This window comes from Fulmarus glacialis, unplaced genomic scaffold (assembly GCF_000690835.1).
Source record: "Fulmarus glacialis isolate BGI_N327 unplaced genomic scaffold, ASM69083v1 scaffold11907, whole genome shotgun sequence".
NCBI lineage: Eukaryota > Metazoa > Chordata > Aves > Procellariiformes > Procellariidae > Fulmarus > Fulmarus glacialis.
Genome location: NW_009222655.1, coordinates 1,196 through 28,875, shown reverse-complemented (window position 1 = coordinate 28,875; position 27,680 = coordinate 1,196). Strand labels below are relative to the sequence as shown.

Genomic DNA, 27,680 nt, shown 5'->3' with positions numbered 1-27,680 from the left:
CATCCTGCCTCTAGCTAGTTATGCGTTATTAGGTGATTTAAGTGCTTGGTGACTCAGTTTCTCTCTCCGAGATGTTACGAAGCCTCATGCACGCTTGCAGGATGCTCTGGAAGCTTTAGTTGGTAGCATAAAAGTTGCCGGTACAGTCCGTCTGTTACCTGTCCTGTGTTATATGCTTTCAAAGAGGTAAAAGACACGGAATCATCATTATGTTTCTGTCAATTCTTTCCTAGGGAACTACGAGTTGGTCAGCTTATTGCTAAGTAGGGGTGCTGATCCACTCCTGAGTATGTTGGAAGTCAATGGTATGTCTTCATCGCTTCATGAAGATATGAATTGCTTCAGTCACTCAGCTGCACATGGGCACAGGTAAAACTCTGTTCATGTTCAGAACAGGTTTTTTTTTTGCCTGAGGCTATCACTGTAGGTATTCCTATGTGACTTTATATTACATGTCTTATACCCAAATCCTTGGGTGTGCAGTTCAGAAGACGATGCTAAGACTCTCCTGACAGCAACCAGTTTTTAGTGCAGCACAGTTTCTCAGACTATTGCAATTCTGATGTAGGTAGTGCCTTTTGAGCATTTTGGGGAACTGAAAGATTATTTAAACTGATAGTTGCTCTCTGTTACATCCCTTTGAGAAAAAATGATGCAAGACTTTCATTATTCAGCAACTATAACTTTGATATAAGAAAGGGATTATACTTTAGTCAAAAGCACAAAATACAACAGAAAGATCTTTGCTTTTTCTTACTCTCTCACTTGCTGGTCTAGCTCTGCAGCACTAAGAGTGAGTAGGAGCTGGTTCTAGGCCATATGTGAGCAGACAAAGTTCCACCTAGGGGTAGATTATGAGATTGTTGTTCATATTCTGAGACAGAATCTAATCACATTAAGGTGGCAGAAATAATCTGCGGCAGAATTTGGTTAACTCCATCTCTGGTTTTTGGATGGCCGACCAAGAGATCAGTCATTAAAATGCTGAAAAGCCAGCCTGGGCTTTCCAACCCTGTTTTCAGGGTAGTTATTTAGAAATAAGATGTTACTCACAAACTCATCCAGAAATCCTTCTGTTCCCTTCAGAAAAAAATGTTAGCGTAACAAGCCAATTAAAACAGCCCTGAAACCGCCCATGTAGATGGGCGGAGAGGTATCCACAGGGTCTTACTGCAGTACAGCTGGCCCTTGAGCAGCACGTTAAATAGTAGCTACCTTGCTTGAACACAGCTGTGCTTTACAGTGGTGCCAAAACTGCACCTCCAGGTACATCGCACATCTGGATACACCACAGAAAATACCCCAAGCTCAAATGAGGCCCAAACTCTGCAAAGCTGGAACGGCCTAATGCAGTTATTTACAGTGTAAAACTACACAAACACTGTTCTGTTCCCAATTCTGTTCCCCTCCCACAATCTTTGCAATATCTAACCATGCAAACTGTGAAATTTAAGGCTTATTCTCCAATCGGATAGGGCAGGGTGATCCTAAAGCACAAAATTAACATTTTTTAAACATACTGAGTAGTGTGGGTGCAAAGAGAGCACCAGCTAGTGGCAATTCAGTGTCACAGCTGAGTATTCAGGTGGACTTGCTGGGATGGGGAATGTCTGCTGCAGATGGCTCCAGCTGTCTGTAGGACACCAATGATGCAAGCTTTCTTGCAACTGCTGTGTGAAATTCCAAACCAAAAAAAATTCTTCCTGGATTTAGTGATGCAGGACTATCTTTTTTTTTATGGTTTCTATTTACTGATACGGGAAGCGAGTCTGACTAAAACAATGTAACAGTGCTTGAAGATGGTCATTTGGGAAAACAGCAAGGGTTCTAACAGACACTCTCTGGTAAATCTTACTTCAGAGCTTGAGATGTTACCACACTCAGGGCTGGCAGAAGGAAGCGTGCTTCTATGTCAAAGTATAGACCGCAATAAAAACCAGTTTGCCCTAACACGCTGAAATATGCCCTGGTACCACTAAGGTAGAGGAGCATATTCCATTCTTTTGCCCCTGCTACCAGGGCATTAATTTCTAGCATGTGGGACAGGGAAGGAGGAGTGTTCTAAATGCTGCTCCGTATCTGCCAGCTGTCTGTCTTTTGGAAGGAAATTATTATTTACTAAGCTAGACCCCTAAACCCAAATCACCATAGTCCTGTCTGAATTGTTGATATTTTATTTATTAACAGTGATATCTCTTCTTCTTCCTCAGGAATGTTCTGCGCAAGCTCCTGACCCAGCCCCAGCAGCTGAAGGGAGACGTCCTCTCACTGGAGGAGATTTTAGCTGAGGGAGTGGAGAGTGACACCTCCAGCCAGGGCAGCTCCAGCGAGGGGCAAGTCAGGCTATGTAAAACAAGAATGAAGGCTCTGCAGGAGGCCATGTATTACAGTGCTGAGCACGGCTACGTAGACATCACCATGGAGCTCAGGGCACTTGGTAAGGTGTTCTCTTTATTGTAAGCATTGTACACATTTAAGGCATGAAAAGCTTTTCCTCTGCCCCTTTCACTTGGAGAAGAATCTGCAAGCCCAGCTGCAAAGCTATCCCAAGCTTATGGGAACTAGCTGTCTAATTTAGTAAAAAAAGTGTTTAAGGCTCCTCACAAATATTTTCAAATTCCCACTAATCTAGGATGTCCCTTACTTATGGCTGGATCCTCTGTTCCCAAGTATCAAAAGCAAGGGGCATGTCTCTTCATCAGATACTCTGACACCTAAAATTCAGTGTTAAAGAGGCTGGTCTCAAAATCAAAGATAACATCAGAGATTAAATGGTTTAAGGTGAAAGAACAGATTTGATCTAACGGTAGGAAAGAGAAGCTTTGAAGCTTGTGTGTCTAGACTGTTACAGGTAACCAGGAGAAAAGACCTCACACTATGTTGCGTAGGGTTAGGTATTCTTACAAGTTCAGTTCAAATTTTTTTGTAGTTCTGACTAATCATGAAGCTAAATACACAACAGGGAGTCTCTGGTCCTTAACAATCAGCAGAAACTTCCAACTTACGGCCCTGATACCAATCCTTTGCTGTTGTAGATAAGTCACGTAATCTGTCAATGACCCAGTTCAGTCATCTTTAATATCAAGACAAAAATGTATCTGCTGTTAGGATGTATGTACAGATCTACTTCAGTTCTGCTAAGTGCTAAATAGCAGCAGAACTATTTACTCATAGGTACTTCAGCAAATCATCATCTTTCACTGTCCTTTTTGCTGTGGCTACAGGAGTCCCATGGAAGCTCCATGTGTGGATCGAGTCACTACGGACAACCTTCTACCAGTCTCGTTACTCAGTCGTACAGACCCTCTTACGGGAATTTGTCACCATTAAGGAAGAGGACTATAATGAAGAACTGGTTAATGAAGGGTTGCAGCTCATGTTTGATATCCTCAAAACCAGCAAAGTAATTATTAGTTTTGTAACAGTATCGAAATCAAGTGTCTGTTTTTTGCTATTGTACAAGGTAGTGTTAAAGTCCAGTTCAGCAACTGGCTTTTGAAACCATGTGAGTCTAAGAGGAAGAGTTATCAATACGGTACTGGGCAATTCAGGTTCTCTCAATAGTATCTTCTAGGAGTTTTCTGAACAATGCTTTTGTTCAGCAACATTTTCCTTCTACTTTTTTCTTTCATTTAAAGGTTGCCCATGACTGTTTTCTCCTTTTCAAGGCATGTCTAGAACAGATTTGAACCATGGTATATAGTCTAGCTGTCCCATTTTGCAGATAAGTTCACCTGGTCTCCACCATGTTCTCTTCCAAGAGGCTGCTGCCCTTCATGTTAGGAGGGGGATGCCTGCCTGCTGACTGTGGACGGGATACATTTGAAATGCACAGACAGGGGAAGCTGAGGAGCATATACAGCTCGATACCTCCATAACTGGTCACTACAACGTACATTGTAACTGTCCTTTAAATCAAAAGCAAGAGATATTAACTGGCTAACTAAAAACAATTGCAAACTAGGAACCAGAACTTGGTATCTGACAATGAACTGATACTGTGAATCAAATCTTGCTGAGAACATGTGTGTGGGCTTACCTGTTACAGAGCAAGTGGACGGATGGGCTTTTGCTGATGGACTCTTTTTCCCTTGACAGAGGTTGTCCTATAAACTGTTGCTGAGAGAATTCTATCAGAGCATACTTGTTCAGATCATGCTCTTGTCCCTCTGCTTGGAGGTTATTCTTGTAGAGTGCAGTTGCTATAAGCCTCAAGTGAACTGTTACACAGCGTGTTTGAAACCTGCTCAATACAAAGTGCCGATGACGATACCTGTTCCATCCTCCTTACAGAATGATTCTATCAATCAGCAGCTTGCATCCATCTTCACCCACTGCTACGGCAGCAGTCCGATACCCAGCATTCCTGAAATCCGGAAGACACTGCCAGCTCGGCTAGGTAAGATGCTCACCTAAACAGTGAAGTTCTTGTGATTTTTTTTTTTTTTTTTTTTTTTTTTTTAAAAAAACATCCAGTTTCAAAAAATATTCACCCTCTTCTTTTTTTTCCTTACCCTAACAGATCCTCACTTTCTAAACAACAAAGAAATGTCTGATGTAACTTTCTTAGTAGAAGGAAAGCTATTTTATGCACACAAAGTCCTGCTGGTTACTGCATCTAACAGGTGAGTCGCTTTCCACAGCCAAGTGTTAAAGGAAGGTTTGGCCCTTTAGTATCTCATTTGTGTGACTAGCTCTCACTCACTCATTGCAGTAAGGCAGCTGCTAAGGATACGACTACAGACCATAATTCAGGTCTGCAGGACCAAGCCACATCTCTGCTACTGTTAAGAATAGTAGGAGAGTAAAGATGAGTTTTTCTAGCCACTCCTAGTGTGTGTTAGAGATTCCCAGAGCTCTACTGACATAAACTAACCAGTAATTATCCCTAAAAACCTGTGCAGTAGTTGGAGTGTACCTATCCAGCCATTCATTGCCTCTCCATTCCCCCTCTCAGAGTTTGCTGGCTAGAGCTACACTTGCTCCAGATTTCCTGGAAACCTCACCCCTGAGCTGGTACACTTGCAGTTATTAGTTTCTTTCTCCGTTATTGGCATAGTAACAGTGTTTTGCAATTGTTATAGGGTGGGATTGGATCAGACCCAAGCCATTTACAGGTTAAGTTGTCCCTGAAGTTCTGAACTAATTGTCATTAAATTGAAAGAAAAGTTTCAATTTTCAACTTGAAAACAAGAACAAGAAAAATCTTTATTTTCCGCTTGCTTAGGCTGTTTGTCAATAGGTAATGAGTATGTGAAGCACTAATACAGAAATCTATTAAAACCATTCTCAGGTTTAAGACGCTAATGACCAATAAAACAGAACACGACAGCCATGGCAGCAAGACCGTTGAAATCAGCGATATGAAATACAATATTTTCAAGGTATGTAACTCACTCTACCTTTCTTTACTCTTTTCATCTTCTCACATACTTGGAAGCTAAGAGGGCCAAGGCTTAATATCACAGCTAATCGACAAGTAGAGATGGAGTTCATTTCAACACACCTGTATTTCAGGAGTATTCTGATCTTTGTCAAAACTTTTCAGCTAGGACCAACCTTAAAACAGAAACTTCCAGCCTATATTCTTACTTTCTTACTAGGCAGCTGACTCCTCCATAAAGCAGGAGAAACTAGTCTTCTACTAAAAGTAGTTTTGTACTTTTAAGACACCATTTTCATGCTGTGCTAGGCAAAAAGTAAACTTATTTACAGCAGGTGGACTGCCAGGCTTCATATTAATTCAAATTAGATGATCAGAATTCAATGGTGTCCCCTTTGAAGAAAGGCTCAAAATTGAGAATTGCACTTCGCTTTTATGACATTTCCATATTTAATGCACCTAAGGGAGGTTCATTCACGATGGAGAGAAAGTAGGTTTCTTAACACGCACCCAAGGGAAAAAACAAGTCAGTGAAATGTGACAGTTAAGTTATTCCAGCTTTCCAGATCTGCATTTCAAAATTGGAAGAAAGGTACAGAAGTGCAGAACAGGTTGTATAACTGTTCCACTACAGGGTTGAGGCTTTTCCTTCTTCTCTTTTTACAAGCAAACAAAACAGCAAAGCTGTTGGTCAGCAGTACTGTCATCTCACGAAGAGGGGATGAAGCTGACCATAGGAACATCTTTGTTCTGCTTAAAAGGGGCTAAACGAGTTTTGTGTTGGATAGATAAAATCCAAATTTTGCAGCTCAGGCCATGACAGAAAAAGTGTATTGAAACAAGCCTCCTTAACAACTTTCTTACATCAAAAGGTTTCTAAAGATAAACTTTTGCTTCGCTGGAGAGAGCAACACATCAAAAAGAATTAGAACAGTGAAATACTTCAGGGACTTAAGCAATTTGATGGTAAATAAAATCAGACGGTTAAGGAGATGATGGCATTCTACAGCAATCTCAGTTACGGTGCATGGAGGATGCTGAGCCACCAGAGATCTGTGTTCTGCTCACGGCTCTGCTGGAAAGCAGCTTTGCTCCCCTGTAATTCTGTTATACAAGTAAGGCAAATTTAAAAGTAGAAGCTTAGTTTTGTTACCACTACTGTTAGAAATGGTAAGCACAGCCTGCAATCCCCACACGTACCTGCGCAGCACCCAGGACACTGGAATGACTTCTCTTTCCAACACCAAATCTAGTCGTTCCCTAGATAAGGCAGTACTGGTTTAGCTGGGGGTGTGCACATGTAGATCAAAGAGCAGAAGCTGCCTCTCGCTCTCCCTGCAAACAATTAGGCCTTTTCCTCTGGCCCTGATGGGGGGGCTGGAAGCTGATTAGAAGCACAGCAGGGGAGGCAAGTGGCTGGGAGGTCCCCGAGACACACATGGTCATGGCGTGGCAGATTTCAGCGCTCCAGCTAGCTGGCAGCTCTGCGTGTGACCAGCCTGCAAGGCTTTACAAAACCGAATCCAAAGAACTGTTTTACAAGGACATTTGTGTTGCTCAGAGACACACTGTCACCCTCAGCCTAAAATCCTCAACAGGGCCCTTTTCAGAGCCCTAGGAAGAAAAGGGTGTGAGAAGGCAGCAGATTTGCAACACTAGGAAAAAAAGCCAACAGTGGAGGCGAGAGCCAGCATACCACGCGATTCCCGTCTGCTCAGGAAGGGGAGCGCAGCCATTCACAGCCCCTTGTGACTTCAGTGATAACAGCTTCATGCCTGGCCTTCTTCCCGTTTCAGATGCTGATGCAGTATTTATACTATGGAGGAACAGAATCTATGGAAATTCCCACCACTGATATCTTAGAGGTGAGGGTGTTTTCTTCCAAGTCTTGCCAAGTGCACTGGGGCATAAACAGAGCTTAAAAGGAGTTAACAGCAAGCTTCCAATCCAGGAGTATACTTTACACTTTGAAATGAGCTTAAAGTTTCAAAACACCATTGCTTGGAAATAAGAACTACCAATTATGTTTTATTATGTCCATGAGAGGCTGGGGGGCGAGTGGGGGAGGCGGCAGCAGGGAGGGAAATCGCTACAGTGCTTTTGGTACCCGGAGTTGGGTGGAAGCCTCCTTTGCACGTCCTCTCTGTCCTGGGGGAAGGAAGCGGGTGTGCTGCAGTTTTGGTGGGGCACAGAAAAGGTGCAGCTGATTCAGCAGCTCTGGTGCCCACAGCAGGCCAAACGCCAAGGGGCTGGAGATTGTAGAGAAATGACCGATTTCAAGCTGAAACTTCTGCAGAGCAGCTGGTGGTACTGCAAAGGTTGGACTAAGAGCACTTCTGCATTACAAATAGGCCCTTTTACAATAATGCTGCTCAGTCACAAGTTGTCTGGTGAAATTAAAGCTTGCAGCTAAAGACTACACACAACTATTTTTTGTTTTTGAGGGAGGAAAGGGAGCTTTGAGCAGTCTAGAGCTCGTACGTCATGGTGACAGGAGGTAGCACAAACGCACTTCCTGCAGGAGGAGCAAGCCTTTGCTAAGAGGGGAAATCTGTCGCTTTAGTTAGGTGTTGAGTGGCCTTTCTGCTCCTTCATGAGGACTCAACCTTTAAAACAGGGAGTCAGAGATCATTCAGAGAGGAAATCATCAGTTCTGTCCGTTTCCCTTCCCTAAAAGCCTTTCGAGGCTCATGATCTCAAATAGCTTCTCTCTTGTCCTGATAGCTGCTGTCGGCTGCCAGCCTGTTTCAACTGGATGGCCTCCAGAGACACTGTGAAATCCTCTGTGCCCAGACGATCAGCATGGAGAACTCCGTTAACATCTATAAATATGCAAAGGTATATGCCAAACTGCCTTATTTAAGAATCACAATGCAACAGCATGCATGCTTTCTGCAGTCTCGTGTTGGTAACTAAATACAACAGGCACAGAGTGGGCACCTGCTACGCTGGTAACTCGACCCCAACCGCAACCACAAGTGAGACGTATTCAAGTTCCAGTCTGTAAAGTCCTACACAGCCCTAGTATGTTTTCTTGTCTAAAGCAATCGTGTATGAAATTGATGCAAGATCCCTACAGAGCAGGGGAGAGGTGTTTTAGCAGGCTGGTACAGCAACATCATCCAGCAAAGCCTGAGAGACTGAAATCCTCAGAGCAGCAGGGGCAACTGATCATAGTACAGCAACTAAGAAGTAAACCCTTTCCTAGCACTCCTACTGCTAAAACATACTCTTTACAGCTCCAGAACTAGCATATATTCTGTTGTGTGACACAGATATTCACCTCTATAGCAAATAATTCATGTTATCAATTAAATCGTGGAGAAACACTCTGCCACTCCTGGAAGTTTGCAGGGTCAGATCCCTTAAAGACAAGCAGAAAGAAAGACACAAAGGCTGGTAACGATGTGCGTGTTTACTTTGCGTGTAGTGGCGCACTGATCCTTTTCGATTCCTGACTCTCATACTGGGACATTTTTTTCCACGGAACTCAGGCTGGTTTCTCTCAGGACCTAAAATTTAACAGTATGCAGTGGCAGAGAGCGGGAAGGGAGCATTCCCTACTGGCCTTTAGTACTTTTTCTTAAATTACTATTTGCACGAAGTTCCCAGAAACAGGGTGTGTGCGTGCACAGTGCTTCTTAATACTGAACTTGAGTTTCATTGTTCTATTACTGAGCTTCCCCCACTGGTTCTGAAGCAAAGGGAACCCGATCACAGCCAGAAATAGAAGTGTAACACCCCTATTTTCCTATATTCAGCTCCTTTTTCTAGGAGTTCGGCTCGCATCCTATGAACCATATTCTTATTGCCATGAGCTGTGCACACCATCTGGCAGCGCAGTGGTTTATGCTGCGACACACGAACTCCCCGCCTGCACAGCTAAACGGCATCTTGGCCACTTCATCAGCCAGCTGCTCTGCTCCTTTAAGAGGAAGAGACTGGAGTGCAGGCCAGGGGCTCTGCCAACAGCAGGCCATCAGGGGAAGGAATTAAAAGAAGCTTGAAAGCCTCCCTGCTCACACCTGTGCCTGCAAAAAGCACCAAAAGAAATTACCAGCCATCACTGGTCCTACCTGCAGTGCTTTTCCACTGTTATTACCATCCTTTTTCTGTCTTAGAAAACATTAAAGGGAAAAGCATTAGAAATGAGAAGAGGCTCAGGCATGTCCTTTAGGTCTGTGACATACGGAAAAGGCTAATTGATCTTCCTCTCTTCCGCAGATTCACAACGCACCTGAACTAGCCTCTTTTTGTGAAGGCTTCTTCCTCAAACACATGAGCTCTCTTCTAGAACAGGACTCATTCAAACAGCTGATCTACAGCAGGAACAGCAAAGTGCAAGGCCTGGACCCTCTGCGGGACTTGCAGACAGCCCTGGCCGGCCGCCTGCACTCTGTGTACGTCACCTCCAGGGTGTGAAGCAGGAACAAGGCAGTGGCAGGAGCACTGGTTCAAACTGCACGGGGATGCGTCAGGCAAAGCTGCAGCTTTCCTGTTTGCCTTCTGGATCTTGCCGAAAGTCCCCTACAACAGATACCCCCCAGGCAAGGGCGCTGTGCCTCGTCCCACTGAGGGAGGGGGAGCTGGCTTCTCTGTGCTACTACTGTCACAGAAACGCTGTCACAGCGCAAACAAGAACTGAGGATGCAAGTGAAGAACCTGAACCGAAGAGAAGATCAATACTGCCATTTAAACAAGCACAATGCAGGGCTATAGAGCGGTGAGGCAATTTACCTAGAGCCAACACCTAATATGTAGTCTTATGTGTCTGTCTACACACCATAATGGCCACCTAGTCGATACGCATAGATGTTTTACTTGTAAAAAGGCTGCATAGAAGGAGTTTCCTAATCCTATGGACCACTGCCCACTCAACGAGTCGTCTGTCTGAACACAGAGGCTGGTATACACAAACTACTCACTGTAGTAATAAACACCGGTGTCTATACATGTCAAGAGACTCTGATGTAAATTTTCCCCCAAACTGTTTGCACCTTGAGAGAGAGAGATTTTGTAGATGTTCAAAGCTGAGTAGAAACTAATACTAACTGAAAGTACTCACTCTTTAAACCTAATATGAAGAACCGAGCTGGGGCAGGGAAGGGAGAATTGGTTTTTTGTATTTTTTTTAATACAGTTTCACTGTGCTAGTTGTTAATCTGGATCCATTTTGAGGAGGGGAAAAAAGACTGTCTATCCTTTCACTATCAAGGTTTGATAGTCCAAATCACTTTCACCTTAAAAACCTGGTTCTGAACATATGTTATCTGTGAGACCTGACACCATAAAAGATGCTTTCTAAAAGACTCAGGTGTAGTAGGAGCTAGCACTATGCTGAAAAACTGTCCAACAGCATAAATAGCAATAAAAGTCTCCCTAAGACCCTGAGGAACATACAGCTTGATAGCTTGTTCTCTCTCAGGAGCTAGTTGGGATTAGAAGCTCTGACCTCTAGTCTTTGCTTCCGCAGCCTCATCCATGGAATGATGATGTTTCCACAGATACGCTACCTCAGGGGGGACTGGGCATAGTGCACACCTGACTGCTTCCTAGAGGTAGGCTGCAGTCTAACATTTAGGCAGCAGCACTTAAACAAGGTGCCTCAGCTCGAACGCCCAAGATTCACATTTTTCCTTTGTTTGCAGCAGACGGATGTTTCTGGTCCAAAAGGACTCATTCTAGGCCTTCTTCTAGCTGACTTAGGAGAACTAAAAAGAGACAGTTTAATTTACAGTTTTGAGTCTGAAGCAATCTTTTTGTGTGTGTGTTTTTATTTTAAATAATCCCAACCATAGGAAGGCAGTCAGTTGTGTAAAAACACAGACCTTGCTCTTACCAATAGCTTTGAGGAAAGACCTTCAGCTATTCCCACTGATCTTTGCTAGCACCCACCAGAAGCATTTGCAAAGACGCTTTCATTCCTTATAGGTGGGTGAAGGAGAAGAGGAAGCCAAGTTTTCAGTGGAGATCTACTGCTTCTTAGAAATTCAACAATTAATACTGTAACTAAACACACTGGAAGAAGGAGGCTCAGCTGGGCCCAAGCTCCAAAGCACGACATAGATGTGGTTTAGGTAGATGAAGGGAAGGAGAACGAACTGCAGCACCTCCCAACAAATCCATCAAAATCTGACATCGCCTCATTCTTAAAGGATTTACATCAGAGGCAAATTGCATGCAAGGATAAGAATGATTAATCTAGGCTCAGTAAGCTGACAGACAAGTTGGTCAGGGCACACTCCAATTTGTGCTTTAGGTACACATCCACTTTTGAAGATCACCAGCTTCAATAACCCTATTTATTATCAAAAAGCCATACAGGTGTTTCAAAATTATTACTGGTCTGCCTGAAGAATATCACAAAAGGCTTTATCTTGGAAAGTATTTTCAAGTAGCTGCTCCAGCTGTCTGTACAAATATGTAGGTCCTCTTTTGTTGCTGTAATATTACAATGCTATGTTAATTGTACATTAATGTTGTCATTTATGTAAATGTACCAGGATTTTATTAACAATGTAATTTTAAAATACACAGCTGCTGTTATTTATTCATTTATTCTGCTCTTCTAACAACGAGAAAAAACATATTTAAAGACACTCCTGTGGAAAAGGCAGTTGCAGTTTTAGCATCTTAAATTTGTTTTGGACTATATACCTAATGTTATGCTTTGAAACAAGCGATAAAGAGGCACTCATTTCCCCTTCCTAGGCTCAAACATTTTTTTGCAGTAGTAAGTTTAACTTGCATTTTCCCTAGCTGAAGTAAGTTTACCTGCTTTCCACTGAAAAGCAGTAGACAGTAGCATCTAAGAAAAATCCTAGTTCTCGGATTCTTCTCTGGAGCAGAAGAGACAGTGAGGGTTAAAGCAACTATTAACCTGGAGGTATTCAAGCACTCCTCAGAAGTTAAACATCTGATTCACTCCCTCCCAAATGCTAACAAATAAAGTGTGAAAAAGCAGGTAACACTTCCTTTCCGAGTCAGCTCAGAACCCAAAAGGCTAAAATGGCTCTGGCTGATGATTGGCTGTGGCAGGAGCAGGGTTCATGTCAGAGCAAACAGCATTTAAGAACACTCTTGACAGCCACACAAAGTCAGGCATGCAACAGTACAGGAAGCAAGGGCATTTATTTATTTATGAGGTAAGAAATACACAGGTTTAATTCCGCTGTCAGAGCAAGAATTTGACCCAGAAATATTCCCCCCCCGCATAAATCTTGCAGACGCCTACCAAGTTTGCGGATAATGGCTGAGCTGTAACTCTGAATTTGGTGCTACCTCTACAGGACTCAAATACGTTCTTAGGACGCTGAGCACATTTCAGAGGAAACCATTAATACAGCCAGAACCTGTACTTGGCTGCTGCGACTCTCTTTGTTTCTTTCGCTGAATTTCCCACCACGCGTCTAAACAAAGGGAACCATGCAGCATATCTCTCTGGTGTAGCAAGACTTGAAATCCAGTTCTATAATGTTACAAGCATTTCTTAGCATTTGATTTACATCATCTGAGAGAAGTCTGCTGGGAATGATGGATGAGGGGTGCTTTCTCTTGCGTTGTGCCATTACACTAGCACACTTGGAATACCACCAGTACAAACACCAACTTGTTCTCAAGAATCATGGAATACAAACACCTAAGATTCCCTTTGGAGCACTTTTACTCTAAAAAGTAGATTAAATAGAAATTTCTTATGAAATTAGTTCCATACCACCTCTATTTTATAGAGCACTGCCCTTGAAGTCCTAGAAAGTAACATAGCAGAGTTTGCCCAGCTTTGGGGAAGCACAAAGCTTTGCTGGCCCTAATTCTATCATTTCACGGAGCAGAGGAAATAAATAGAGCTCACACATCTGCCTGAACATGCTCGATGACTTTCAGACTAAAACAAAACCTTTTCGCTTTACAATAAGCCTTTGCACAGCAGGCAAGCTCTGGCTAATGTAGCACTGCTACTAACTGGCCCTTTGCCCTCACCAAATGCTGCCCAAGCCACCAGACATTGCTTCCTGCACCTGCCGAGCAGAGACAGCCAAGGAGACACGAGGGAAAAAGAGGAGCGTGGCGACTCCCTTGAGGAACAGGGGCAGCAAGCTGCTGTCGCCACTGCCCGTGGCAGAGAAGAGGACTTAAGAGCTAGATTTGCCTCCCCAAAGGGCGGGTTTGAGTATAAGGGATCCATTAATCCACAGCAAAGAAAACAGAACATTGCACTCGGCACTATTTGCTCGAGCAAAAGAGAGGCAGAAAAAAAGGTTTCTGTCATATGATGAAAAATCACAGCACAGCAGGGAAAAAGGCCTTGCTAGCAGCAACACGTGGCCCCAGGACTGGAGTCATTTCAGTGCTGTCCATTTTCCTATTGTTGGTAACCAGAAAACGAGCAGGCCAGTTCACAACGGCTCGGCTGGAGTACTACCCTCGTGCACAGGGCAGCCAAAGCTCATCGCTTCACATACGCACTCACCGGACGGGCAGCTTGCTAGACCGAGCACAGGATTTCACCCAACGTTCCAGTTGGGCTCCACGTTTAGCTCAGGCAGGAGAAGCTACCTGTGCCCCTCTCTTCACCCTCAGCCTTCACATGCCTGCTAACAGAAAGCAGTCGTTAGTAAACGCATGTAGTTTTGGGCCCTTACCAAGAGACAGGCTCGTGATTCAGAGACTACATAGGGAAGTGACATAGTCAAACAAAAATCCAGCTGTGGAAGAAAAAAAAAAAAAAAACAAAACAACAAACTCCCAAGGCAGTATCACAATGGCCAAATGGAAAAGACATACTCCCTCCCGCCCCTTCTACGCATTGCCCTTATCCAGTACACCAACCTTTGCTTTCCAGGCAGCTCACTTCACCCTCACACAGCTGTGGGAGGCAAGACCCCTCCTGAAAGTACAGCCAGCTCACAGCACCAGGGAAGATCCTCAGCTTCACTGGTTTTACTTCCTCCCAGATACCTCGCAGAGGTCAGCTCGCTCCAGCTGTCAAAATAGCTCACAGGTCTCCAAGCAAGCAGGATGATTCCACTGACAACTAGGTCACATCTACCCACCACCTGCAGAGAGCTGCTCAGCTATACGCGGCTTTCCCATTTTCCTCCAATTAGCCATAGTACTCCCTCACTGCAGGCAAACAAGCTCACTTGGGCACAGGAGAGGAGGAGAGGGTGAACCTGCAGCAACGTGACAGATCAGCGATCCAGGGAACACTGAAAAAAGGCCATGAGCTGACCCGGTAGGTTTAAAACAGGGCCTGAGACACTAATGCATGTGGTTACAGGGTTGTGCAAAGACCTGTTCCCCTGACTAGGAAAGGAGGAGGCACGGACAGCTGAGCTGGCTTTGCCTGCAGTTAAATGCGTGCGCTGCAATTAGCAGTACAACAGGCTCCTTCAAGCATGCACAGCCCCAGCTGCAGGGGATCCGGGTACAGAAAGACCAGGAACCCGCTCTAGGCAGAGGGAAACTTTGGCTCAAAACCAACCAAACCAACCCGACCCTAAAATTCAAGGATACAGAACTTGCTCTCTTCTCAGCTCCTATGTTGCGTGGCATTTTTAGTGCAGTTCTGGCTACAGAAAGACATGCATTTCTTGCTTTGTTGTTGGATTGCGTTCAACTAGCCCTTACTCTCACTGGAATTTTAACCCAGCTTGACTGATGGAAAGCACAGACGGAGGAAAATGTGGTTTGACTAGACTTGTTAAAAAAATAAAAATAAAAATCCACATCTCTCACTTATTTTAGTATCTGAGGGCTTTTTTCCACTTTACTGTTCAAAGAGCAATAGACAGGCAGAGGAATCCAAAAAGCTGCCAGGAATCATAAAATGTACACGGAAAACCTGAAAAAGAACGGTTCAACTGAATACACACGTTTTCTGTAGAAATAGCAAAATTCTCCTCAAGTACAACTCCCACTCAGAAATGGAAGGGCGCACATGCAGCTCAACTCCTCCAAGTCTTTTACAGCAAGTTCAGTGCACTCAGGTCACAGACAACAGAGCAAGAATTACCACAGCCTACAGAAAGCAGTGGAGGCAGCTCTAGAAAGATGTCAGCTAAATAGTAAAATTCTAGTCTGCTTGAAGAATCCAGTTTAATTTTGCCTACTATCTTCCACTTTGATTTACAGACAATTTACAAGAAGTCTTGCTGGACTACAGATATTTTCACAGATCAGCTCCTACCTAGCCCGTCACCATGAACGCTTCCAACGTACTTTCCCCAAGACAGTACCAGTAATTCAGGCATCAAAGTTTTCATGACTGCTGCCTACTAGCATGAGACCATATATTTCCCGAAACAACCAGAAACCTCAGCCTGACTTAAGGCTTACACCGTAACAGCTTCATCACAGCCACGTGTAGATAGGGGTCCCCTGGGCTGGGCAGGTCACAGCTTTGGCATAGTCCCAGGAGAAGGAGGACAGTCGAATTCATACACTGTTTCATAGCTATTTAGCACAGCCTTATAAATAAACAGAAACTTTGACATATTTTTCATATAAACTTTTTTTGAACTTCTTGGCCATTTGATCCTCAGTTTCACCATTAAAAAAACCAAACCAATTTCTGAGCCCTAACAGTACATGGGTGTTCTATAATAAAACTTCTCTTAAACCTTACTTTTGTACCTATTAGTAGAACTCAAGTTTAACTGCCCTCCCGAGACATGCATTGTAATTTGCACCACTTCTACATTTTAAGGAAATTCAGTCAGCATTTTCTTAGCACAAAAAGTAATGTGCAATAAAAAAACCCCTTCTGATACTGTCACCTATTAGACAGTAAGACCCAGAGCAAGTAAACCACTTCCACCTGGGTGAACAAATCCAGCAATCTGCATAGGTTAGAGAATCTGAAATAATTACTGCTGCTTTATTAGTGCCAAGTTTCAACATGCTTTAAAAGGACTCTAAAAGTGTTTAAAGCTTTGACTTGCAGCCTGTTAAACCACAGCTGAATCTCGCCAAGCGGAGCATATGAAGAAGTGGGCAAGCCAATGATATTCAATCAGTAACCATTTGATACCAGTTCCTTACCTGACCACCACTTCAAGCACATCTTTGTCATCCCTTCCTCAAATGGCTAAAGGATGTGACCAGCCCGGGATGATCCATAAAGAACCTTTTACTACAATAACCATCCCTCAGACAAATGGGACCAACTCGAGAGGTTTCTGCATTGAGCTAAGCAAGACAAGTGCTACGGGTATCCATGGGAAATGTGTTTTTGATGCTGCAGAGCCCCTGGGCTAGAGAACAGCCTCCAGGCCCAGCTGTGCAGCCACGCTACTCCTGTTTGTTGGAACTGCTGTCCTCTCACCTGGCCGGAGAGCATCCCCTGAAAGAGCTCCAGCTCTGGCTGCAGCCCCTCCTGCCCCAGCCTGCTGTAACATCCCCTGTGGCACAACCTGGTCCTTTGTCTCTCAGGACCAAGTCAGGCACAGACAGCACCCAGACAGCAGCACCTCCAGCAGACCCTGTCCCCCAAAGCAAGGGGTTGTAGCTCTTCACTCCTCTCCCAGCAGGGCCGCCACTTACCCCATTTTTAACAATAACAACAGCAAAACCAGAGAGAATTCACACTCACCTTTTCTCCCGAGGACTGTGAAGAGCCTCACGTTTCTTGCTTTCTGTGTCTGCTCCTTTCACAACTTCTTTAGAGCTGGTTCAGGGCAGCCAGCCACCACCTCATCCCTGCAGGCTGCCAGTGCTGCTCTTTCACACAGCCGGATGATAACAGCCCCTCATCAAGCCTTTAAGGGCTGCAGCTGCAGATCTCCCTTCTCGGGGCTCAGCTGCCCCCGCCAACGTGGGGGATGTGCCCTTGCCACTGCCTCTCACATAGTGGCCTGCTAACCAAAGGTGTGCAGAGGCTGTGCTGTGCAAGGCCCATGCTTAATATAGATGCTTCATAAAACAGCCTCCTAGAGAAGAAATACTGTCTTTACCTAGGAAGAAACTGTTTCTTCAAGGATTTGCTGGAAAAAGGAGCTGTGAGATCTACAAGTAAATATAATGCAGCTGTGTATCAGCTGTAGGTAAGTCTCACTGTTCCAAACCTCTAGGGTGTGAAGCTGGAACATCAAGACAATGCACCAGAGCACTCAGGTTTGGGACAGGGACATTCTGTGTCAAAGGTTTGCCCTGGTTTTGAAGCCTCTGGAGTCTGACAGGGACCAGACCTAGAGTATTGCAGTCACTGCAGCTCCAGACTGGTACATACTAATTGCCAGTAGCAGAGCTGGGGAGTTCAGTGGCTTGCCTGCTCAACTGGCCCCCGAGCTCCAAGAGAAGATCACTAAGACCAGGTGTCAGTATGATAGTGCTGATTTCCTGGCAACCTTAACACAAAACTTTCCAACAAAGGCAAGCAGCAGCTCTAGGCCAGCAAACAGCAGGGAGACAGGACGGCCAAAGCAGCTTCCCCAGCACCTGTTAATCATGCTCCCCTGCTTGAGAACTAGGAAATGTAAATTAGTGAGCTATGGGAATGCTGAGACCTTGTAAGCAAGTCTGAATGCAAAAGAGCAGCCTTTATTACAGCTGCTTGAGGAGCACAGTAAGTAGGAACTATAGACTACCTTCCAAAATAGAAGTGTTCATTGTACACCCTGAACTCCTGTGAGCAAGGACCAAATCATGAGTCTGAATTGACAACATGGTTAGTACTCACTGAATAGCCAGCCCCAAATAAAAAGTCAGTTGTTGTTCACACCAAAAACTCCCTCAAGCTACAAAGAAGTGGTAGTACTACTGAACCAGCAGCCGCATATATCAAGATGTGCTGCAATGCTAAAAAGTAGAGTCACATACCAAAGCCTAACACATTTCTCTCCTTTGTTGTCCAAACTCTTTTTTAATAAAGACACCAACCATTAAGACGCAGGGAAGTTTACAGATTGATCTGCCCTCTTTGAATGGAAACTTGGTAGCTGCTAAAGCACCCTCATAATATCCCAGTGTGTTGCTCAGTGCCTCGCTCAAGCTCTGCAGTCACACTTCATAAAAAATCTTCATAGACTGTCTCCTGGCAGTGTCACTGTACTTCCCGTAATACAAACACTTTAAAAATGCCTCTAAGGCTTTTCCTTCCCTCCAGCTCTCACCCCCCCAAAGAAAGTCTTTTGATTTAAAGGAAAATAGTACTTCTTAAGTACAGACCCGTCACTTGTTAACTCAACTTCACTGATTGGCTTTAAAGTCATTTCTTCCACTTCTGCTTTATATCTTTAGTCTTCTTAAATTTCTTCTGTTGTTTGGGTCCTCTTGCTGTTTCTAATTTTCTCTTCTTCTCACTGGGAAACAGGAACAAAATATCTGTTAAAAATACAATAGTTTCCCATCCAGCTGGGAAATCTTTGTTGTAAAAGGGGGGCGAGGGTCTACATAGAAATGTGGTTGGGAGAAAATACTTCCAATTTCTTGGGTCATTTAAACTGGTGCTAAAGAAAGCACGAACAAGAGTATGACCTAGATTCTCTAGTGTCTTCAGATTCTCTAACCCAATTTGAATCCTGTAAGATCCTGATTTTTAGCTCTTGTCATTGCTTTTCAAGACTTTAAGTTGTGTCCTAAAGGCAATTCATATAGGGCATCTAGAATTTAGAGTACCTAGAAAAAATATTACCACCGACAGTTTTAAGCATACAATTTTGTTCCTGCACTAGATTCTGACTAGAGCAAACATGACAGAGCTCCAATCTTTATAAGCACTGACAAGACTCTCTCATTCCTGTAAGGCTTCTGGAAACTCACAGCTTCCAGCATTCATGAAAAAAAACACAAATATACAAAGGGTGGAATAGAGATCACATAATTACTTCAACTGTCAGGCGCCCCAGGCAGGGGAAATAAGCAAGCAGGCAAGTCCCAACTATAAATCCCCAAGGAAAAGATGAGGAAAGACTCCATCCTGGGCAAGGTAGAAGAAAGAAGATGGATGAAAAGGAAGGAATTGCAGAAACATAGAGTCAATATTTGAAAGAATTCTTCTTCCCTAAATCTGCATTTTCTCCAATGGGACTATCATAGCCTCCCACCCAGCGTTAGCCCCTAGAGCAAATGGGACAGTTATGTGGAATAAGTTCTTTCTTTAAAAGTGACCCAAGGGAGAAATAATACCAACTTCCGTGCACGAGCGGGATCAAGACTTAACCATGTCAACAGGAAAAAGTTACAATAATCAACTAAGTTACATGATGACCGGACTATACTCTAGAGCAACACAGAATTCACAGCAGCAGTCTCGCCATTAGAGAAACCACTGAGTACCCAGTAGAGGTCTCAGGTGCTCACACCCTGATTTTTCCAGGAAAACTGAGAATCTATCAGGGATGCTAAGTTCATTTTATCTGCATTTAACTCTTCAGCTTCACTCTTTTGAAAAATGTTATAATAAAGCCAGCAGGAAAGACCAGAGAGACCTCTGTGGAGTATTTCAACTTCCTTAACCTTTTCAAACTGACGACGGAAGCGTTCTGTCCTGCTTTGCTCAGCACCTCATTCCATTCTTCATCGTCACCCCGGATAATGTATCTAAGTGAAAAAGGTAAAGGAAAATCTAAGTAAAATTGCTAGCACAAAGTAAAAAAAAAAAAAAAAAAAAGGTGATTATATTGTCAGGCACACACTACTCTACAAAGAAAACCACTGCATCAGCACCCAACCAAATCACTATTTGGAAATACATACAAAACTAGACTGGCAAAGGGATACAATAGCTTGTCACAACTCTGTCAGCAGACTCAGTCCAAACTAGGTCAATAGCAACCAACAATTGTCCCCATGCAAAGCTGGTCTGTGTCGAATGAAGTTCTCTCAGAAGCCCCTATTGTAAACATCACAGAACCGTTCTATGAAAGCCTCTCATCAGAAAAGCAGAGTGCTGAGTAGAGTACATCTGTTATGAAAGCAAAAAATAAGGCCAAAAGTTATACTTTCATAGCAGTGGTGAATACTTCCACTTTGCCCACTGGATTTCTTAAAATAGACCTTCAATCGCTACAGCTTTAAGCTTGACAACCACAATCAGATCTATATTCATTACATAGATTTCTTTATAAAAGCTTGCGGGCTTTTTTTCTTTTGCCCCTCCAAAAAAGAGGAGAAGGAAGGTTGTGGTGGTAAAGGAAGAGGATGCAAAAAGAAATGGCTTATAACGGAAAGTTAGCTAAATTTGCAGCCTCTTAGACCAGCAGTAAGGTTGAATGGTGCAGTTTTTCTGCATCAGTCCAGGAAAAACTGAAGACCTGCAACTTTCTTTTGAAAAGAGAAATAAAGACAACAATTGCTATTCAAATAAGCTCATGTTCTGTGCCCCTTGTCTGGGTGTTCAAGTACCCTGGAAATTACATACAAACTTAAGTAGGCAAAGCAGTCATGTAGCAAAATTGAGTGGTTGCTCTCCATCTCAAGTTCTTAGAGATTTAGAATAGACTAGCCTTTGTTCATACAAGGCTGAACAATACTGGACAAAGCCTTTTCAAATCAAACAGCTCTGTCTCTTCTGTTAGTTTTCTATAACCTGTATTGAAAAGTGTTTGAAATAGATTTTTGTCTCTCTTTCCTCATGGAAGAGAATAGAAGCCTATTTCTGGGTGAAAAAAAAGGGAACACGGTCCAAAATTAGAAACAGGTATGTAACACTATCAACGCTAAAAAATGGAATTAAAACTTTTAAAAAATCCTGGGTTTATTGTTTTCCTAATGTGACTGACTTACAAGTCACTTCAAATCACATCCATTTTTGCCCTTCCTTCAAACAAGACAACCGAAGATTCGAAGAAGCTTTTATTCCTTTGTTCAGATTTAACAGAGATTAATCTAGAGCAAAAGCAGACAACTTTTCTGGGATGCCAGTATAGTAAACAAGATTTATAAGACAAAAACTGGGAGGAGAAGAGAAAGAAGGGAGAGAATCAGTGGCATGTGTAACCCCTGTTGGTCCAGAAAAAGAGACATCTGCTGACACTTCAAGTAAATTGCTGGTTCAGCAACTCAGTATCCTACAAATTGTCCAGCTCTACAGCAGTTAAAAGGCATCCGTGCACACTGTAGTTAATAAAAGAAGCTCTGGTTGGTTGTTCTTTTTCTGTTGGTTTGGGTTTTTTATGTTTTTTTTTGTTAAAGGAGAGAATATTAAAATTAGCCAGGTACTATTTTCACTTGAGTTGCACACACAGCTAAGCTGGATAGCAGACAACAGGACCCGGGTATCCTGGTTTGACGAAACTAACGACTATTTCTAGAAGCACAGGAAACTGTAGAATTAGAAACAGCCCACAGCAAGGCAGCTTGCTTTATTACTCCATATTATAGAACTATGTAACTTATATTTGTATAATATACATACTGTACACAGCCAGGATCAAGATTGACACACAGAGCTACTGCCATGTACGTAGCAGTAAGAGCTACTGCCATGAATAATTTACCATTTAAGTGACAAAAGAGAATAGATGTGAAAGAAGAATGTGCTCAAGCTCGTGCCAGAGGCACTGGGACAGAGCTAAGAATTGATCCAGCGTTCCTGTTTGCAGTACATCTTCTGTTTGCAGCACTGTAACGACGAGTCAGCCCCAACTCTAACAACAGTTCAGTTCTACAATTCCGCAGACAGACAGATCTCACTGCTGATCAGCTGTGAACTGCTAAGTCGCAATCTTCTGCTTTCTGTTCAAAATACCAGCAGAAAAAGGGAAGTCCATAAGTTCACACTTGGGAGTGTGACACACTTCTCAGGCAATGAATTCATGTACTGAAATAAACAGGTGAATGGCCTTGAAGAGAAGCTGTTACTGAATTTAATTCATACTGGGAAGAATGTTTTGAGTGTGAAACAAAGCAGCTGCTAACAGAGCCAATGAAGACTAAGTTATCGGCTGTCAGACACACAATACCCAAAGTTTCCATTAGCGTAGCAGCATATGCTTATCTTACCTGGCCACTACTGAAAATACCCACTGCTATTTCTCATTTATTAATCATTTGAGATTGTGATACTGCAACTACTGCTGCCTTGTGCACAAGTCTCAGCAAGATGTGCAAGTGACCTGGCATTCAAACAGATATCAGGGGAAAACTGGATTTGAGACTCATACAGATAAATTCTTACTGTGTAAGGTCCATTTTCTTCAGCTTCCCCACTTCTTGCTTGTGTTTTTCTTGGAATTCCTTTGCGGCTTCTTCCTACAACAGGACAGCACAACAGATGCATTAAGTTCTAAGTGCAACAGTGACCATGTAATGCAAGGAAAACGCCTTTCCCACTGAAAGAGAAGTACATCCCCTAAAACAAATACCAGATGATCGTGAAAAGCTTCTCTCTTTTATATAATTCCATTTTTTATGTTATTTGTATACATATACTTGTAATATATAACTCCAAGAACATCTTAGTAGGTTCTGCGAAGAATCTATATTGCAGATTAACAAAGCATGACTACAAGCATGTAACACAAAGCTGTCAGGTTTCAACTACCATAAAGTGACAGATCTGATGTGGAATTCTTTCCATCCAAGAAAATTGAGATTACAAGGCTTCTACACCCAAGGGAACTCCATGAAGTGTTTACGTATGTATGAAGAAGAAAGTTCGTAATTACCAAATCGTCATTTAAAGATTTCAGTGTTGGCTCCATTACAATATCCTTTGTGGCCACCATCTGCTCCTCCACAGCTTTTTCCTGGACTGTGTTGAACAACTGAAAATGAAGTAAGCCAATACATGTAAGACTTGCTGATGTTTCTTCTAGGTTATTTCTTTAAAATAAGTAAGAAATGCTGTCTGTCCCCATGACATTCTTCTAACCTTGCAAATATTATTAGGCAGTTTTTTATTTCTGATGCATGCATTCCATCATACTGAAATAAAAAGCTCAAGGCTGCTTCCTGAAAGCAGAATTATATACAGCTTTTTTAAAAATATAAAACTAAAATCACTCAGCGCTCAATGTCACTCGCATAAATGTAGAGAACTCGTAGTTTACAACATACTTTATTAACACAGCATCATTTGATTAACATTTGCAGCTAAAAGCTGCATATTTATTTTTTTGTATGTTATTTTCTTCAAGGTAATTATAAGGATGTCATGCTGAGCAAATCACCTCTCCAATGAACAACCTATGCCAGACTGCAGAAGCTTTGCTACCGTATCCTGATTCTTGAGAACTAGAGGCCCCAGACTCGGCAAGCAATTGCAAGCAGCTGGCAAGTATTCTATCCATCTCACCATTTGATAACTCATCACACCACCCACTTTATCACAGACATTAGAGAGAAAGAAAACCACATCCAGAACTTTCCAATTACTTCCCTGGACTTCAAGTCTACCTCTAAATTACATTGGAAAAGTTTTTTTTCAAGAAAAGTTGAGATGCCACCAACGCAGTGAACAATCATAAACAAATGGCTCACGCTCAGCTGGCAACATGGGTTGTATGCTCAGCATTTTGGTCAAGACATTTCAACGTTTAAAACCATAAGACAAGCACTATATTTGGGAAACACTATATAAATCAATGCCATAAACACCTGCTTTTTCCACCGGGATTTTCCCATCTTACAAAGAAGTTTACAGTCAATTATTTGGGACACTTTAAAGATACACAGCTCGGACTCAGCTTTCTATTAGCGCCAGGCTCAGTATTGGAATCACACTTTGGTCCAATACAACCAAGACAAAGCTTGTCATGATGCTATTACCTGAACTACTTTGCGGATGATTCGGTTGAAGAGGCCCATCAACTGACTGCTGGGCAGTTCTACCTCCTTTTCCAGTTGGTCCAGAGATTTATGCTGTAGGCCAATCCCCAGAAAAAGGGCCTGAAGAAATGACATGTATTTCAGTTATAGAGGCTTTTAGAGCAAATACAAATATATAATACCCTCTACACTCCCTACATTTTACCAAGTCCTTGCTCTACTCAAGTAGTACAAGGCTCCTCTGGTACAAGCTGAAGCTCAGATACACTGGAACACCCCTAAATTATTCTGTAGATGGCAGGTGCCATTCCATACTTAGTACAGATGAACATCTTTCTCCTGAAGTACAGTTCACGAGCCAGAAGATTCTAAGGGGTTTTTAAGGCACAGTTCACACCATATTATAAATGCATGAAGTACTTCACTGAACGCACAATAGAATATGATCCCTACAAATTTTATTCCAAGCAAGCGCTAAAGGTGGAAGAACACTACAAGCAGGAGAAATCATGAAGAGGACTACAAAAGAAGCAATTAACTGAAGCAAAGTCTTTTTTTAAGATGATGTGAAACAGGAAACTATTCCAAATATATATACAAAGAGAGGTGAAGCATAGCTTGTTCTCACAGTGATACATACCGACTGTGCAGCTGAGAGGGAGATATCACCCATCTGGTTGAGAAAAAACATCCTGGCAATGGTAGGTACCATATCCATGATGAGATGATAGTCCACCATGTTGCGAGAGTACATCTCCAATCTCTTCAGGTCATATGGGATGAAAACTGATTCTAATTCAGCACGGCTGATGGCTGATGGATACAATAAAAAGACAACAATGTCAAGACTGTGCTTCATAGTTATCCAGGATCTCAGTATTTAACAAGTTCCTTTTCACATCATTGAGTAAAGGCCAACTGCTATCCCATAGGTTCACTTCCCAACACACTTCAGAATTCAACACACTAGGTACACTAGGTACAACACTGCTATTCAGACTGGCTTGGTTATTCAAAGTCTTTTCAGACAGACATACGCTCATATGAAAAACATTGCAACTGTCAAAACAGACCAGCATATCAACTCAAAGATGCCAGAGAGACTGAAAACAGTGAGGGTTGAGAAACACAGTTTGCCCAGTCTTTAACTCTCTTACACTTGTTTTGCTGTTGAAGAGCTTTGTTCCTTGTAGCAGCAACCAAAACTCTTTCACCAAGACAGATACTAAAAACCCACAAGACACAGATTACCAAGCTCTCTCAAGAGAACTCCCCTCTGTTAGGCATACTGAGAAAACAGCAATTTGCTTTTAAGCCAGAAGTGACGGTTAGAACTGTCTTGTCTAGCCCCTTTTTTTACACTGCCTGTGTGTTTCCCCCAACAACTGCTGCACTGAGCCCAATAACATGCAGTTGAACTAAAGCCTCTCTCTTAGAAAGACATCACATTCCAATTTCCAAATTTCTGACGACAACGTTCTTCCTAAGATCCTAAGCAAGCTGCTCTGCCTACTGACCCTTGCTATTCAAGGCTTCTCTTTTAATTCCATACTGGATTTGGCAGGTGTCAGTATCCATCCATGTTTTGTCATGCATTTAGCTGTTACAGTCAAGAGCCCTGTAATTTTGGGTTACTTAAATCTTCGATCAAAAAAGCAGGAAAAAAAACCCCACACCAAAAAACCACCACTACCTGTTTTCAGTGGCAGAAAATGTCCTCTTAGATTTTACTTAGAAATACAAGCATTTTTCTGAACAATAGGAACAAAACACAGTAACTGACCAAAAGCAATTCATGCCACTTCACAAGAGATATCATATAATGCATGTATTTGAGAACTCTGATAAACATATATATAGACTTTAAACTGCAATCTAACTGGAACATTGTGAGCCAGGGTACTCACGTGGTTGTGGCTGCTGTTTGATATTTTTGTTCTGTAGAATATTCAATGCCAACGAGGGAGAGAACGTGCTGAACTGGTAGGAAAGCAGAGAAAGGAACCGCCTCCTAAAATCTATAGGACAAGATGATAAAATAAACAACTCGTCTGGACCTCTAGAATAAATACCCCAGAAGATTCTTCCAGTGTTGGCAAAATCAAAGTTACCTTTCCAGAAGGCTGTAAGCCAAGGCTCCTGTTCAGTGTCCTCTTCATTCAGTGTCTTCAGCATGATGCACGAATGCTCACCAGTCAAGTCATTCTAATAAACAAGATATATTTCCCATCATCCCCATGAACCTTTTGCACTCTATGCTCAACTGAAGAAGGCAAAGGTCTTCTAAATCAACAACAACAACTCATGTATCAACTGCTACTGATCACCACTACCTAATGTAAAACCTATGAACTTCTAGAATTTGGTAAATCCCAGTGCTGAGGGATTTTGGCTTCTTGAGGTAGTCACCAGTACTGCAAATTCCAGGTACAGCTCAACAGTCAGGAAAAAAAAAAAGAAAATGCAGTGACACGGGAAAAAAAAAATATTCTCTCCAAAAGTACTATAACTGCTAGTGTTATTTTTTATAAACACCTTGAAAAACAAGAGCAGTCAGTTCAAGGGCCAGTTGCATATTTTGCCAATTACCACATTAATAACCCTCAACAGCTGCACCTTTGCTCTAATCTAACAGTGGAAGACCACGTTCACAACCCTAAAACTTTACTCCTTTAGCTAACTATAGGCCCAAAGAACAAAAATGAACATAAAACAAATCCCAAATGTAGTCTCAGAAAACTTTCCTGCCCAAATCACATCTCAAAGAAGCTAATGGAAAGATGCCCAGTGATTTCAAAAGGGCTGGATTTCATTCAGAAACAGTATGCTACTTACTGGTGTCTGCCTTAGATAAACTGGCACAAATCCAGCACGTTTCCAAAACCTGGGGAAAGTGAAAAGAGAAAATGCACTGAGAATTATGGAGCTGTTGATTCTACAATACTACTTGTGGTTAAATGCAATCTATCTACCATACAAGAACAACTGCTGAAAACTAGGCAAAAGTCTGTAAGACACCCAACCAACTAATGAAAATGAACACTGACAGAAAGTAGTAACAGCAGTCAAACTGACAGAGGTTCTAACTTAGAGGAGTGAAAAATTATGGTTGTGATATCAAAAAATGAACAAACTTTCACAGACTGAGAGACACGATACAAGAGTTATTGTATTTGACATGCTTCCAGGACTTCCTTTAAAAACAGGCAAACAGGTTTTGACCAATAATATCACAGACTCCTAAGGGATACCCTGGGGAGGGGCTGAGGATTTACAGTTTACTTCAGAGACTCTGCACTTCTTCAACGAATGATGATTTTCCCTCGCAACTTCCAGGTTTCAGATAGTCACTTGTGGACCAGAGAGAATCCCAGACTGATCAGCAAAATCTTGCTGACGTCCCTTTCCACCCTCCTATTCCTTCTTGCACCTTAGTTGTGAACCGATCCTACAATTCATTTTGCCCAGTAAAAGGAGGACTAGTATAAAAAGACCTGCTGAGACCAAACATATGGCATCCCAGACAAAAGAAAGGAGCCAGGCCCCAGAGCAACCGTCACTGGCAACCTACCTCCACAGGCCATGG

At 42.6% G+C, this 27,680-nt stretch overlaps 2 protein-coding genes across 2 annotated transcripts in view; one reads left to right on the top strand and one right to left on the bottom strand.

Moving 5' to 3' along the window:
- The window catches only part of ABTB2 (ankyrin repeat and BTB (POZ) domain containing 2), a 133,348-nt gene extending 123,543 nt beyond the window's left edge, over nucleotides 1-9,805 (top strand). Inside the window, exons 9-17 of the mRNA XM_009581528.1 lie at nucleotides 234-369; nucleotides 2,211-2,437; nucleotides 3,225-3,403; nucleotides 4,294-4,399; nucleotides 4,523-4,625; nucleotides 5,294-5,384; nucleotides 7,180-7,248; nucleotides 8,108-8,221; nucleotides 9,608-9,805. Coding sequence (XP_009579823.1) covers nucleotides 234-369; nucleotides 2,211-2,437; nucleotides 3,225-3,403; nucleotides 4,294-4,399; nucleotides 4,523-4,625; nucleotides 5,294-5,384; nucleotides 7,180-7,248; nucleotides 8,108-8,221; nucleotides 9,608-9,805 — 1,223 coding nt within the window. The remainder of the gene's footprint in view (nucleotides 1-233; nucleotides 370-2,210; nucleotides 2,438-3,224; nucleotides 3,404-4,293; nucleotides 4,400-4,522; nucleotides 4,626-5,293; nucleotides 5,385-7,179; nucleotides 7,249-8,107; nucleotides 8,222-9,607) is intronic.
- Nucleotides 9,806-18,224: 8,419 nt separating this feature from the next.
- On the bottom strand, nucleotides 18,225-26,972 carry LOC104079478 (N-acetyltransferase 10-like). The gene is made up of 9 exons (XM_009581527.1): nucleotides 26,930-26,972; nucleotides 26,206-26,299; nucleotides 26,002-26,112; nucleotides 24,735-24,907; nucleotides 24,095-24,214; nucleotides 22,993-23,091; nucleotides 22,503-22,576; nucleotides 19,841-19,924; nucleotides 18,225-18,684 (listed from the first exon to the last, which is right to left on the bottom strand). The coding sequence occupies exons 2-9, from the start codon at nucleotides 26,267-26,269 to the stop codon at nucleotides 18,591-18,593; spliced, it is 819 nt and encodes a 272-aa protein (XP_009579822.1). The 5' UTR covers nucleotides 26,270-26,299; nucleotides 26,930-26,972; the 3' UTR covers nucleotides 18,225-18,590.
- Between the last annotated feature and the right edge of the window lie 708 nt (nucleotides 26,973-27,680).

What these genes read in the sequence shown, in the direction of transcription:
- LOC104079478 (XM_009581527.1), bottom strand. Translation starts at nt 26,269, where the DNA reads ATGCTGAAGACACTGAATGAAGAGGACACTGAACAGGAGCCTTGGCTT. An exon ending in CCCTCTCAGCTGCACAGTCG is followed by an intron (nt 24,215 to 24,734) that starts GTATGTATCACT and finishes TCATTTCTTCAG; the next exon opens with GCCCTTTTTCTGGGGATTGG. An exon ending in TCCGTCGTCAGTTTGAAAAG is followed by an intron (nt 18,685 to 19,840) that starts GTTAAGGAAGTT and finishes CCTGTTTCCCAG; the next exon opens with TGAGAAGAAGAGAAAATTAG.